The sequence below is a fragment of the Dipteris shenzhenensis genome, chromosome 26, assembly GCF_047967505.1.
Source record: "Dipteris shenzhenensis isolate YYH24624 ecotype China chromosome 26, Dip_SZ_1.0, whole genome shotgun sequence".
NCBI lineage: Eukaryota > Viridiplantae > Streptophyta > Polypodiopsida > Gleicheniales > Dipteridaceae > Dipteris > Dipteris shenzhenensis.
Genome location: NC_141621.1, coordinates 145,096 through 160,796, shown reverse-complemented (window position 1 = coordinate 160,796; position 15,701 = coordinate 145,096). Strand labels below are relative to the sequence as shown.

Below are 15,701 nucleotides of genomic sequence, written 5' to 3'. Positions count from 1 at the left end.
AACTTGCACTAAGTTATTAGCATTGGATTGTGAATCAAGTTTGTGTACATGTAAAAAATATGGTTTTCTCTTATTGTTTTCCACCACGTACAAATGCATTCCCAACCACGATGTAGTATCCACAGCTGTGTACTCATCCAATGACACAGAAAAAAACTCTGCAAGTTTTAAAGTCTCCTTTAAATCATCAATTATGACTTGGTTCATGTGGTTAGCCATATCTGTTGCACTACTCCTTGACCAATGCATGCTTGCCAAATTAGGAACATCCAAAAATTGAAGATATGATTGGTAACCCGAGAAGTCTATCAGTGAGTGGCCTTGCTTCAATATTTGCATGATAGTTGAGAATTGCACTATCTTTTCTCTATCAACCTGATCATCGATACATTCCCAACGCTTTTTCAATGATCCTTCACTTTTATTTCTGCTAGACTCTTGTGCAAGCAAGAACTTATTGTACCCAATCTCATTTTTTAAGTGGCGGTTATTTTCCTTGTCCCATTCTTTGATCACTTTCTTTTCATTACTTGTATCTTCTACAGTCTTGTAAACCTTCCCACAATACTTCTCAATTGTATCAATCTTCAATTGTAACTGTGCCTCCCTTTTCCTTGCCCATGTGCATATTTTACAAATGGCCCGCTTTGGTGCATCCCCAGTGTCCACTTGTTCTATGTCTAACCAAGGATATTTGGCTACCCAATCTTCTTGAAAATTCCTACGAATATCCCAAGCTCTCTTTCTCTTCTGCTTACTTGAAGAGTTGCAACCTTGTGATGCATTATCAATGGCTTCTTCAGTTGGTGTTGACATTGATGATACTGTTTCTGACATTTTTCCACTTTCCAATCCAGTTAAATCCACTACCTCATTATTTGTCAATGATGTGCCAGCTGATGAATTTTCAATTCCAATTGCATTCCCTTGATTACAGTTTTGTGATCCTATCTTCCCTGCTTCCAAGACTTGAAAACTCAAATCCCTGTTAAAACTATCATCGTTAAGTAGTGATCTAGAACATTGATTTCTAGCATGATGCATTGTGCCCGGAGCATGTTCAGGAGTCCCATAAATTGCTTCATGATTCATGGATGATGCACTTGAGAGTAAATTCTCTGGTGTACTTGATGTTGTAAACATGTTTATATTAGTGCCCAATGATGTGGAAGGTAATAAGAAAGATGTCATTTTTGTATTTTTCTCTAGAGCTTGAACTTTCTTCTTTCTTCCCATGATAAGTACCTGTTTAAAAAATTATGTCTTTATTAGTTGAACATAAAATAGAACATAATTTCTTTTCTCTAAACACATGCTGAAAAAATAGCATAATAATTCTTATCCTTATAAAATTATGTGCACTTCACGTGTGTTGCAAATCAAGTATAACACACCTTCCAAGAGAAGAAATACTTTAATTTATTTTCATACAAATCTACTATATGAATAAAAAATGAATATAAGTCCACCACATGAATACAACAACAAGATATTGCTAGCTTCAAAGCAACATTCATCTCATCAAGGGGCTGCATTGCTAGACTTGCATTACATCCAAAGCAACATTTAAAGGTAGACTGAGTATATTTTCTATGTTGCTAGCTTCAAAGCAACATTCATCTCATCAAGGGGTCGCATTGCTAGACTTGCATTACATCCAAATGTTGATAGGATTCTATAGGTATCCATCCATAAGTGCTATTCTCACCCTCCTCTATAGCCTCATGGGGGATACCTAACACAATTGAACAATCACCATTCCTAAATGAATGTGCTTTGTGAGAAGCATCCCCGCGACTACCGTCAATAGCCAACCATGCCTCAGAAGTTGGATCACATGAATGTTTTGATTGCTCATATCGCACTCTCTTCGAAATAGTGAAATGTGAATCTATGTCTTTTGCCCTCTTGCTTCTACCCTTCTCCTCTTTCCACTTCAAATCCCAAAAACCTAATTTTTCCATGTCAATATTAGGAGGCACATCATCTCGCAAGTCTTCTGCACATTTCTTCATATTTCCTATGATGCTATTGATCATGTGACGTACTCCACCTTCATTCATTTCACTCTTGGGCAACGTCTCTCCCATTGTGTTGGCTATGACCTCATTGTAGAAACACTCTATCCGTATTGCATTGCTAGTTATGTCTGTTATTTGCTCCTTGCTCATCTTACTTATCCCTATACAAAGATGCTGCCTAATGACTTTGAGCCAATTTTTCCTTTGCTCTGCTTGCATCTTTTCACAAAAGGATTTCTGGCAAAACATGCATGAAAAAACCAAGTATTGAGAGAGAATCTAAAATATATTCATATTTTAAATAATCAATGAACACAAAGTTAATTACAATAAAGAACACAACGAACTCCATTCTTATGAAATTTGCATCATGCTTGCATGGGCCTACCATTTGAGTGTGTGGAGAAGTGTGTGTTAGACACTAGATAATCAACATTGGAAGAGTATTTCAAATAATATCCAATGGTTGATGACCCACAATTGATTAAAGATAAGATTCAACTTAGAATCCTTATACATATGTAGCTTTCAAAGACCCCATGGATAGGCATTAATCAAAGACACAAATATCATTGGCTCTAGCATTGTTACCTTAGATGTATGAGCATGAATCTCAGATGTATATCTATTGGAAAGTTTACAACCTCTACACACTAGCATTTATGCAATGGTCCCCTATATTCTACACAAAATATTTCCAAAGAGGACAACAACATCAAAAGTCGAATAAACGACCAAGTGTTGAAGCCGAAACTATCATACAAGTTACAACACTGATAACCTACAACGACACTGAAAGCCAAATAAATGACCATGTGTCGAAGTTTAAACATTTGTTTTATAAAATAAGCTACGACAACACTGAAAGCCGAATAAACGACCTAGTGTTGAAGCCTACTTATTTTATAAATTATATATCTAAGAAACAACACCAAAAGTCGAATAAATGACAAAGTGTTGAATTCTATTACTCTTCTAAGGTTGAGAGACGACACATACAGCCGAATGATACGACCAAGTGTCGAGCTAGTTTCAAAACAATGAGAAGGAGTCCTTGTAACGACATCAAAGGTTGAATATTACAACCAAATGTCGAAATGCAGACTTACTTACTTAACCGCACATATAATCGAGTAATACGATCCAATGCGGAAAGATAAGCACCATGCAAGTGCATGGCCCAAGTAATTGACTCAAATATTACATTACAAATCAGATGATCGACGTATTATGTCGAAAGGCTATATACGACACCACGTCGATATCTAATAGTCATGTAATATCAAGAATAAAGAAGTTATGACATTGACATACTATATGAAAAGACGACACTACATCGAACGTACGTGAAGAAGAAACCCCCCCCCAAAAAAAGATTATCAACTTATCGAAAATTTGCCAACAGATGGGTTATTAAGCAGAGAAAGAAAAGCTATTATACCTTTATTTCAATTATAGTTTTGATTTTGGATTGCTAACTAGGCACAAAGGGAAAAGAGAGTCTCCTTGGTGACCTGCACAAATCCAAGGGACAATTAATAGGAGGGATCAATCTGGTCATTCTAGGAAAAGCAAAAAGAGTTGTTTGTCTTTGAGTCATGGTTGGGCGTAAATCTGTAAAATATTACAGTGCAATGACTACTTAGATGCTTGCAAAATTTGGGTCAAAGAACAAGCAGTTGAAAGTTGAATCAATAATTCTACATTTACTATTTAGCATAAAGTTCATGCAGGTCAAAGAATAGATTCAAGCTCTCAAAAAAAAACAAATGCAGCAATCAGGTTGCAATCATATGAGCTAAAAAGGAAGCAAAGATGGCCTAAGAAAACAACAGACCTGATACTGAGGAAAAAAACATCATAATAAGTACAAAAAACTTGCCTGGCACCTGACTAGAACTCTGGCTGAAGCTTTACGAGAAAGAAGGAGCTGCCCCAAAGCAACCGTCACTGCACAAACGAAAGACAACACATAAGAAACCCCCTTTTAGAGAAACCAAAAGAAAGTAGTTGGAAGAATTTGTAGTACCTGTATATCCAATAATGCAAAAACAGCATTACAAAGCTAAAGTATAGCAAATACATGTTTTATTAGATGTCTTGGCAGCCTGCTAATAACATGGATAAGGATGCCTCCATGGCCAATGCTTATGTGGTAGCAAGACTACCACATTAACGTGGGTGGGTGATCTGCCATGTGGCAACTTTCAACATATAAACATGTAATAAAAAGCAAAAAGAGGTAACCACTAACCTTAGAGTCACTACTGCTTCATTGCATGTGAGATATATTCTTCTCTTTTATGCACGAGAGAGAGAGAGAGAGAGAGTCTCTTAGACTCTACTGTACGAGACAATTAGCTGCATCAACTTAGCTTCAACAAGCCAAATATCTTCAACAAGCAAGCAGGACTGCAGCTCCTGCAACTCCTACAGCTAGCACTAGCCACACAAGGTGGCTCATCCTCAAGCGGCATCAACATACAACTACTGGCAGCCGTGACCATCTACTGCTCGCCCGCATGCAACGACTCCTTCTATTCATGTCTATGGGTCAACTGGACCTTAAGTTCCATGCTTCAGTAAACGGCGCTTCCTACCTTCTTGCTGCACTTAGTCGCGTCAACAGCCTCAGCCTTCAAGATCCTATGACTTCAAGCTCCCGTGACTTCTTCTGCCTTGCGCGACTCCAAATGGCTGGCTCATTGATCTCTAGCTAGTCCCAAACAGCCGACTAGCCACAGTAGCAACGGCTTCCTCGTCCATCCAGAAAGCTATGCTGGCCATCAATAAGCCGTAAGCACGACTTGCTACTCCAAAGCTACGGGCCAGTAGACCTTCTACTAGCACTCCAGCTAGCCGCACCGTCAACGATCCTTGACAACCTTTACTCCAACAGCCGCTCTATCGGCACCTCCTTGGCAAACAAAATCTGCCTCCCATCGGCCTAGCTTCATCAACGACAGCTCCATGATTTCGACTCCATTTTCCTTCAGCTACGCCCACCAGGCTCTGTATGTGAAGCTTGCTGGAGGCGAGTCTGCTCGTAAAGAGCAGCCGTAGTGAAGCTATTCAGACGTGGCCTCCCAGATTGGAAAGCTCACCACAACAAAGCCCTCTCCAGCGATGTAGCAGCTTCTCCAAGCCTTAACCTAAGCTCCTACATCCCGCGCACCAGAGCTGAGACGCTCCATCACCTTCACAGACTCCACATCATCGCGTCTCCATAGCTGGCCACCTGCATACAGACCAAGGATAACGTTATCTCTACCTTGGTCCAAAAATATGACACGTGGAAAAGCCATGTGGCAGATAGGGTTGGCCTTATCCCCTTGGTCACCACATTGATCACAAGGCTGCCACATCACCCACCTTGGGTCAAGGTAACCGAAACCGAGGTACAGTAACCTTGGTCAACAAGAGGATAGGGTTGGTCAAGCCATGAGACACATACAACCATATGCAACCATTTCATATCCAAGCTACACTACTACCCAAGAATTTTGAAGTAAATAGCATATGCAATCATTTCATATCCAAGCTACAATGACACCGAAAGCCAAATAAATGACTAGGTGTCAAAACCTAGATAAGTACAATTAACAATTTAAAGTACAACACGAGAAGTCGAATAAATAACCAAGTGTTTTAAAGATTAGACTATTGTATTTTGTGACAAGCTACAATGACACCACAAGCCAAATAAATGACCACATGTCGAAGTGCTAACAATAATTTATGATATAAGGTACAACGACACTGAAGCCAAATGAATGACCAAGTGTCGAAGACTAGTTATTTTGCAAATTATGTACCTAAGAAAACAACACCACAAGCCGACTAAATGACAAAGTGTTTAATCCTATTACCCTTCTAAGATTGTGAACAACACTGGCAATCGAATGGTATGATCAAGTGTTGAGCTAGTTTCAAAACAAGATGAAGGAGTCGATGATAGAGTCGATGATATTAATGATTGAGCCACTCAAGTAAGCTCACCTATCACAAGAAGATCATATGGTCTAACTATTTCAAGAGACTAGGATTGTTTTAATGTAATTTTTTTTACAAAAGGACCTCTAATAAAATTATATAACTTTATATAAATAGATGGTAAAAGAATTTAAAATATATATAAGAACCCAAAAACGCCCAAGAGAAGCTTATTTCACTAATCTTCAACAACAAATAATAATAATAAATATTCATTACAAGCTTAACTAAAAGAAATCAAACCTATGCACTTAGATAAATACAAAGAAAGATTAAAACAACTAGAAAGGCCACCCAATAAGAAATCAAAACTAAGATCACAAGACCCGAGATATCCCTAAAGCCTAACCTGCCCACTCTAACTCTAATGAACCAAGACTTTAAAATTAGCTACAAGATTAACTAAAAGAAATGAAATGAAGTCTGTGTCTATATGCACTTAGATAAATATATAAATGAAATTAGATTATATAAATATATAACTTATATCTAAAGCCAGCTAGGAAGATAACCCTTAGTGTAGACCTCGTGTAGACCAACTAAATGCAAGATCAAGGACCACAGGATAAGAAATTGAGAAGCTATTAGACTCTAATACGAAGGGATCTTACTACCAATTGATATCAAACTCTGTGTGCGTGTGTGTGTGAAAATTAATATATAATTATCTATAACTATGATGAAGTGAACTCAAAGCGAAAGATACTACTTCTAGATGAAAGTGTGAATTATATAAAAATACAGATCTATAAGTAAATATATACAAAACAATTAGAAAGGTTGAATGTCACTTTTACCTAATTAATTAAATGTCATGACATTTATAACTGAGATAAGGAACCTAGAGGAAACCTAAAACACTTTATTTTTATAACTCAAATATTTATTATTAATTGGTAATACATGCCAACCGTATTATAGCCATATATCAGAAATATATTAAATGCAATAACGTATAGGAGCATATAACCTTTGGGACCCTTCTATGAAAGCAACTTTGCTAAACCACCTACTAATTAGTTGGATGAAACAATAACACTTTAATAAGAAAATCACAAATTACCGACTTAAAATTTCTTCCAAATTAGGAAAAATATGAGCATCAATTCTTTGATCACCGCATAAATTTAAACAGGGCATAGATTTAAAAACCAATAATCCATGGCTAGCAAACCTAGACATATGCTCCCATCATATAAAAAATGTGAAAGATTATAAAGATTACATATCACCACAATAATCCAAGGTAGGGATTTCAACCATCACAGAACATAAACCACTCAAGCTTCTGAAACTTTTGTAATTTTCACTACCCTTCTGTATTTTAACATTTAGGCCTTAATTTACTTCCTTATGTATATATATATCTGTAAGTAATGAAATTAATAATAACCCATCTGTTGAACTCACGTGATAGGGTTACATATGATGAGTGACTCCCCCGAGGCAAACATTAAATGTTAACACTAGATTATACTTGATTGCACAAGTCTTCTTTTGGTGCTTAATTCTATAGATCCACCCAAATTTTTAAATTGTATATATAATATGTTGGCGAAAGTTTCCAAATATATTTATCTATTATATAAAACTTTGGCGAATTTTCATGGACTTTATTTATAATTTTATAATCTTAAAGGCTAAACTTAGCTCTTTTTTTAATTTTAGTTTCAGATTCTGGCGAATATACTAAGCTCTTATTTTTATAAAAGCATATAAACTTTCACAAGCCATATAAAACTTTCGCTTATTAACGAAACTAACGCGAAAAAATCATCCATGATTCTAAGCTGTACAATTAGTGTACCGATAATCGTGATGCGTTAGCGTAATTATGATTATGTTATATTGTTGACATGACTTCTTTGTTGCTTTGATAGTTCATCCTCCCAATTACAATAAAAGGGTGCTTACAAGAAGATGTTAGAAATGCTATATTCAAGATCTGTGGTATTGTGAGGTATGCTTACTATCAAATCGTATTGATTGCATTTTCTTCAATTTAAGCTGATTAATCTGTAGACTGATTATGAAAATATCTTACATGGACATGTGAAATAGGTGGATATCTCAAAAACAGATCTCCATATCGAGCATCGAGAAGGCTAGGGTGGAATCCATCGAAGTCGTATGCTTGCTTGAGAAGCACTTTCCCTCGAGCATTATGACAACTCAAGTCCACTTGCTTGTGCACATAGTTCATGAGGTGGCTATTGCAGGTACCGTTCATAGTCGATGGATGTTTTTTCTCAAGCGGTTTATGAAAACTTTGAAGGGATTTGTAAGACAAAGAGGAAGACTAGAAGCAAGCATGGCAGAGGGATGGCTTGTGCAAGAGTCATTAGTATATATCACGGAGTTTCTTGCATCCACGGATCCTGATATGCCGCAAGCTTGGCATAACAAGGATGATGATCGCATCGTTGGCGAGGTTCCCCAAGGAAAAGGGATTGAAAGAAAGATGAACGAAGAGCAAATGGAGAAATTCAATAAGTTTTGTATCCTCAATAGCCCTCAGATGCAGAAGTGGATTGAGAGATATGAAGTGGCCAAAGTAGAAATAATAAATACAAGGACGAGATTCAGATTAATATACAGGCGATTGCAACCATATCCACGGGATCTGGCTCTTCTCCCCACTCACATGTCACTTGATTGGCTACAATTGGCTCTACGTAAAGCCAAACGCGATGGAGAGACAATAAACGAGTGCGAGCAAGAGTTATCATCTGGATGTATGGTGCATGTAAGTTTCTTACCTTTGACGTAATTAAGTAATTATTTGTGGCAATATATGCTATAAAATAGATGCATCTTCATTGTTTTAATGATGCTCTTTTATAGTACAAAAAGTATAGTGCATTATGGTCATATGGACGACATTTTCGCGTGGAACGCATCGATTCAAAGAGAGTCACGTATGATTGTGGAGTCATGGCTAACTTCACACAAGATAGCCGAGCAAGTGCTTCGGATACCAATCTTCTCTCCTCACAGTTGGATTATTGTGGAACCATACGGTGGAACCATACGCGAAATCTGTGAAGTTGATTTCAGACGATTTAGTATTTTCATTCTTGATGTAAAATGGTTTAGAACTATTTACAACGGTCCCCATGCGACAGTGAGAAAAGATAGTAGCGGTTTCTTTGCAATAGACTCCACCAAACATTGGATCGATGAAAGTGATACTTTTGTTCTTCCCGAGCACTGTGAGCAGGTGCATACTAATGATTTAATTAATTGAAGCTTTCATTTTTAAAGATCCATTGATACATGTACTTGAGCATAATTTCATATATATAATTGACAACATCTGGCACCCATCTTCAATATAGGTGGTTTTTCATCCGGATCGTTCTGATCCAAGATGGTGGTACGTGATCCAAGTTGCACCACGAAGTAAGCAAATTTTTGAAGATAGAGATGTGGATATGGAGATGCCACTACCAATGCCGGATCCAATTGATCCCGATGAATCTAGCGAAGAAGATGAAGATCACAATATGAGCCAAGAGGAAGATGCCCATAATGACATCACACGAGAGGAAGATGGAGATCACGATATTGAGGAAGAAGACAACGATCATCAAGAATCACCACACTTTATTGAAGAAGATGATCAAGTACTTTTAGGTGAACGTACGATGCTAGAGTACGATGATGATATAGGAGATCAACTCAGTATAGAGTTGGAGATAGACTTGTTTGGCGCCTTAGACTTGGCTCAAGATGAAACAGTTGATGTAAATGCTCTTCATTGATTTTTTTCATCTCAAACTTGGACATGAATATATGAGCTTCAAAGGCTTGATGTACATGCTCTCATATTTCTATTCTCTATGAGATCAAACATGTATGAAAATTTAAAAAAATTTGTCATAGGAAAAAACTAACTTTTGAGGCCTATATGAGTAAAAAACCTCTTTGGAAAACAACGCTATAAAATAGTAAATCAGTGTCGCTATATAGCGACACTTAAAAGTCGCTATATAGCGACCTTTGTAATAGTCACTATATAGCGACGTTTGCCTAAAGTCGCTATATAGCGACGCTTTACAGGACGCGCTTTTCATACTGACAATTAGCTCCCCGCGCGCGCTAAACGTCGGTACATAAACGTCGCAATAGGATCCTTGTGTAGTAGTGTTGTGCTGGATGTCATGTCTGATGTGCTGTCCTACAACAACAGCTCTAGCCTTGGCTGATAGACAAGAAGTTGAATATAGAGACTTGACTTTTTTTGCCTTCCTAGATAAGTCTAATTGCAACAAGAAGTATGCATGGTCATAGTCATTGGGAAGGGAAGATCAGGAATCACACATATGAAATCCTTACTAATTTGAATTACTTTTAAATTTACTAATTTACCTTTTCCTTTGGTGCATGGGAGAGCTAGGAAAGGGGAAAATTATAAAAACAAGACCTTAAACTTTGTTGTTTTTCTCCATAGGATATCTTTTTCAGATAGTCCATCATGGTCTATGTTTTCTCACCATCAATATTTAGTTCTCAACTATGGCTGCTCCCAACAATTTGATCTAGATCATGATAATGTTTGCAACACTGTCTCAAACCAAAAGAGTCTTTGCATGCTTTTGGCCTAAGACATTAAAGCATACATTGTCACCTACACCTTCAGTGATGATGACACCATACTAACATGTGGACCAAACTTGAGGCCATGTTTCTCCATAAACAACTACTCACATATACTTTTAGTACTAATTTGAATTACTTTTAAGTTTACTAAACCTTTTTCTTTGGTGCATTGGAGAGCTAGGAAAGGGGAAATTATGAAAACAAGACCTCAAACTTGGTTGTTTTTCTATCGGTGAGCCTCCAGAGGATATCTTTTTCAGATTTTAGTCCATCATGGTCTATGTTTTCTCACCATCCATATATAGTTCTCATCAACTGTGGTTGCTCCCAACAATTTGATCTAGATCATGACAATGTATGTGACACTGTCTCAAACCAAAAGCATGATCTTTGCATGCTAACACGCAGTCCAAAAGCATGCAAAGAGCATGCTTTTGGCCTGAGACATTGAAGCATACATTGTCACCTACACCTTCAGTGATGATGACACCATACTAACATGTGGACCAAACTTGAGGCCATGTTTCTCCATAAACAACTACTCACATATACTTTTAGTACCGATTTGAATTAGTTTTAAGTTTACTGCAATGGAGAGCTAGAAAAGGGGCAAATTATGAAAACAAGACCTTAAACTTTGTTGTTTTTCTACCGTGAGCCTCCATAGGATATATTTTTTATTTTTCAGTCCATCATGGTCTATGTTTTCCTACCATCCATATTTAGTCCTCAATTGTGGGCTACTCCCAACAATTTGATCTGTATCATGACAATGTATGCGACACTCTCTTGAACCAAAAGCATGGTCTCTGCATGCTTTTGGATTGTGTGTTAACACACAGTACAAAAGCATGCAAAGAGCATGCTTTTGGCTTGAGATGTTGAAGCATACATTGTCACCTACACCTTCAGTGATGGTGACACCATACTAGCATGTGGACCAAACTTGAGGCCATGTTTCTCCATAAACAACTACTCACAAATACTTTTAGGCCATAGGCCATTGACCTAGCTCATGAGCATGACCATTTATGCTACAATGCCTCAAGCCAAAAGCATGCTCTTTGCATGCTGTTGGATTGCGATGGTTAGTGCCAAAGCCACCTAGTAGTTTTATGTAGAGAATTTATTCATTTCCGTGCCTTTTAATGTGACGTTTTTCTAGACTATGCTTTGGGAATGCTAATATTTGGGAAAAAGAGGAGCATGCAATGAGTACATGTGCCTGCATAGTAGTATGGAGTTTCCATTTTGATGTTTTTACCATTGGAATAATGTTTTTAAAACATTCATGTTATTCCCATAACTCTGTATGCATACAGTCTTAAAGGATGGCTTGTCATATTAGTCATCCTATTCATGTTAGCCTACAACGTTTTGTAGCATAAACTTTAGTCGAGAGAATATTCTACATTCTTGGCAAGGATGTAGCTATATTAAGTGCACCAAACTTCTAAATAAGAAGTGAGGCCCTAATGACAAACGAACCCCCCAAGATGAAAAATACATACTCTTCTTGATATGAAGCTTCATGAAAAAGGTAATGTTGCGGCCAAAAGCTTGCAAAGTAGTGTATTACTTTAACTCATATTTGGTTCATGGTGGTTTTTTTTTCTTTTTTGTTTCTTGCATTGGTTTAAGTATACTAGATGAATCATTTGTTGATAGATCTATAATCATTTTTTCTACACGTGTTGCAACAATTACAGGCAGAAGATATTTTTCTCATCTTCAGACAAGTATTGGCAAGGTGAGAGTCCACCATGGTGGTTGGCCCAAATTTTAATTAATTCAAGGTGGTAGTATTAACTTGCATGAATATGAGTGATTAGAGGTGATTAGGCTTCATGATTTACATTTGTGGTGATTATTGCGGTGTCTCTCATCAGCTACGTCTGTGGTGGCTAAAATCCACTGGGCTGGCAGTTAATTACCATCCACCTCAGTGTAGAGTGCAGTTAATTACCAGTCACTGGGCTTGCATGCTCTAGTAGAGTGCAGTTAATTACCACAATTAATTACCAATAAATTACCAAGACGGTGGTGCCTACTTCATGATTACCAATTAATTACCAGCTAATTACCAAGACGGTGGTGTCTACTTCATGATTATCACAACCATGTCGTCATTAATTGCCACTGTGATCGATGGAAAGGTGACAATGGTGCCTAAGATTCCACCAGGCTGGCAATTAATTACCAGCCACCGTGGTGGCCTGCAATTAATATGGCTCATGATTATTTGAAATGATTGCAAATCACATGTGGTGAAGAATTTAGGGTGCAAATTTGCATGCGTCTATGCCGAAACATTTATTAGTTGCATCAAGGAGATACTTTAAGATTCAATTCACCATGATGATCATTTGTACACAACTCATAGTTTTGACATGCAAACCTTAACTAAGATATGACATGATTGTCACATCTCTAGCAAATAGAAAAAGTTTTATGAAACCAACATGCTTGAATATGTGATATTGAGATTAATATTCATGGGTACTCACATGATGTACTAAATAGTTCTTCAATATGATTACTACATGTCTAGCAAATGAAATAGGTGCAAGACACCACAAAAGTTATCTCAAAAGTTATGCAAGTTCAGTACTAGGGCATCACAAGCAAAATGAATTGCTTGAAGGGAAAAACTCATGTCAAATCACTAGACTCAATCTTCTTTACTGATGTCATCCACATAGATATTGCGATGATGCCTCCTCTCTCTAATGGGGGCATTGAATGCAATGTCATTACACATCATCTCAGCCATAGCACCTGCATAAGAAGGCAAAAAGATAAAATAGATCAATCAATATCAATGCCTCATTGATAATAATATTCTCCAACAAATAGGTTTAAAAAGATAAAACAAGAGAGTACCATACTTACTAGTCATCTGGAAGATTAACAACCATTTCCACATCTTCGGAATCATTTAGAGTCCCATAGTTGCTTAACACATTTCCCTTTCGTTTCTGTCCATCCAAAAATGGTTGCAATACAGAATTGCAAATGTCAAGATCATTCTCAATAGATAAGCATGCTCTCCCAGAATGCACGCATACTTTTTGCATAGAACCAGTCCCAGCACCTAAGTCCACCACATGTCTAGAAATTGGACACAACAACTCCAAGGAGTACAACATCATGCATGGAGCCTTCTCCAATGCACCTCTCCATGGAATACTCTCTCCATGCTTTATAGTCTGCTCACTTGTTGGTAAATAATGATGAAACAAACTACTTCCAAAAGTAATGCCCAATTTGGTACCAACCACGGAAGCATTTCTAGGATTACAAACACAAGACATACCAGCTCGATGAAGAAGGCATAAAACCACAACATCCACCTAAAGACAAGAAAAGAATAAAACTTATGCTTAGTACAAGCCATTTCATTATACAAGAGCATAAATTCTTTCAACAGGTCATTGTAAGACAATTGTCTCACCTTATGATCAATACCACCAACTTTGATTGTGCAATATGCATCCAAGCATTGCATGTACATTCAACATGGAAACTCCAATCTACTGATCCTAGCATAACGCTCATCCAAATGAAGAACATGAGGAGCACACATAACTAGGATCCAGCCTGAAACAACTGTGGTCGCTACTAGCAAGGAGTAGCGTACATGGTCCTCTATTAATAAATTCCAAGATGGAGATGTGGAATCCTCTACTCCAAGAGCTTCTAGCTATGTAGGCAGATCAAGAATGACAAAATCTGCAGCCCAAGAAACACTCTTACCATTTCTTGTTTTTCTTTCACCTCCAAGACCCACAAAGTATTCCTTCATGTCTATATAGGCTTGTGTGAAGTTTGAGACAGACAATTGCGTCCCAAAATGTGAAGCATCACATGTGCCACTCCGATTCAAAGTTAGAGAGGTCAATGGAATGTACAAAAAGTGGATAGACCTATCTTTCCATTTACATCCTTTCAAAATGGGTGTAGACTGTAGTACCTGCACATCTGTATCCACACCACATATGTAAAGACACAAAGTGATAACAACATATGTTACACAAACAAATAACAGCTTGAAAAAAGATCAAGAGAACTTACCATTATTAGTACCAGGATTTTTTGGTGGCCTACCACCCTTCTTTAGTTCCATACTTGAATCCTTGTCCTTTTTAGTCATCTTCTCAAGTGTTTTTTGAACCTCAATGACTACATCATCCTCGTGGACTGAATTTGAGCTTAATGAACCCATCTCTCCCTTTTTATGCTGTGTGTATAGCTCTCCCTCCTCCTCGATGCAACATCCTTTTTTCATATCGAGCCACCATGGGCAGTTCTTTCTCTCCCACTCAAAGAGCACTTACTTCCCTTCTTTTTCTATCATATTTGGAGAGTACATACAAAATTTTAAGTCTTGAATTTTTGTCCATACTCGACATATGGGAAACAATTTTTCAATCTTACCAACAGCTTTTAAGGATTGCAAGAATCTGCATACAATAAGAGTCTTAGTACAAAAGAGAAATACTTAAGGATGGATTTTTAATTGAAAAGGAAAAAACATGTATTGCTTACCTAAATACCAATCGTCGAGATGCCCTCGTCATCTCCATTTGTCCTGTTGCAGCTGTAGCAACAGTCATTGAATCCTTTAGATCTTCATACAATTCAAGTCTATTCATTGCTTGTATTTTCCCAAAATACTCTCTCAACGTAGGATCTTGAGGAAGCACAAAGCTAGCTTGTTGGCTAGCAACCAAGACCTGAGAGAGTAACCTCTCAAATTCACAAAGCAACTGATCCATCCATGCCTCTTTCGCCATCCACTTTATGAATTCTCTATCGGCTTTTGGCATTCCATAACTTGTTCTCAAATTTGAATCTGACCCTAAGATTCTGAGGGTTGCTAGTTGTGTCTCCTTTGAGACTTTTGCAATGGAGATGTTATACAACCTTGGGGGGGTCACTCATCATATGTAACCCTATCACGTGAGTTCAACAGAAGGATATTTTTTATTCCTAAAATTTACAGAAATAAATATACATAAGGGACTATTTAAAATAGTTTTGGAAAAAATTTACAGATTTGTATAGAAAAGGGGCACATTTTAT

The 15,701-nt window shown here is 37.4% G+C and overlaps 1 protein-coding gene across 1 annotated transcript; it reads right to left on the bottom strand.

Moving 5' to 3' along the window:
- Positions 1-13,287: 13,287 nt before the first annotated feature.
- LOC147884499 (uncharacterized) lies at positions 13,288-13,945 on the bottom strand. Its single transcript, XM_087398043.1, has 2 exons — positions 13,509-13,945; positions 13,288-13,414 (listed from the first exon to the last, which is right to left on the bottom strand). The coding sequence occupies exons 1-2, from the start codon at positions 13,928-13,930 to the stop codon at positions 13,288-13,290; spliced, it is 549 nt and encodes a 182-aa protein (XP_087254169.1). The 5' UTR covers positions 13,931-13,945.
- Positions 13,946-15,701: the final 1,756 nt, after the last annotated feature.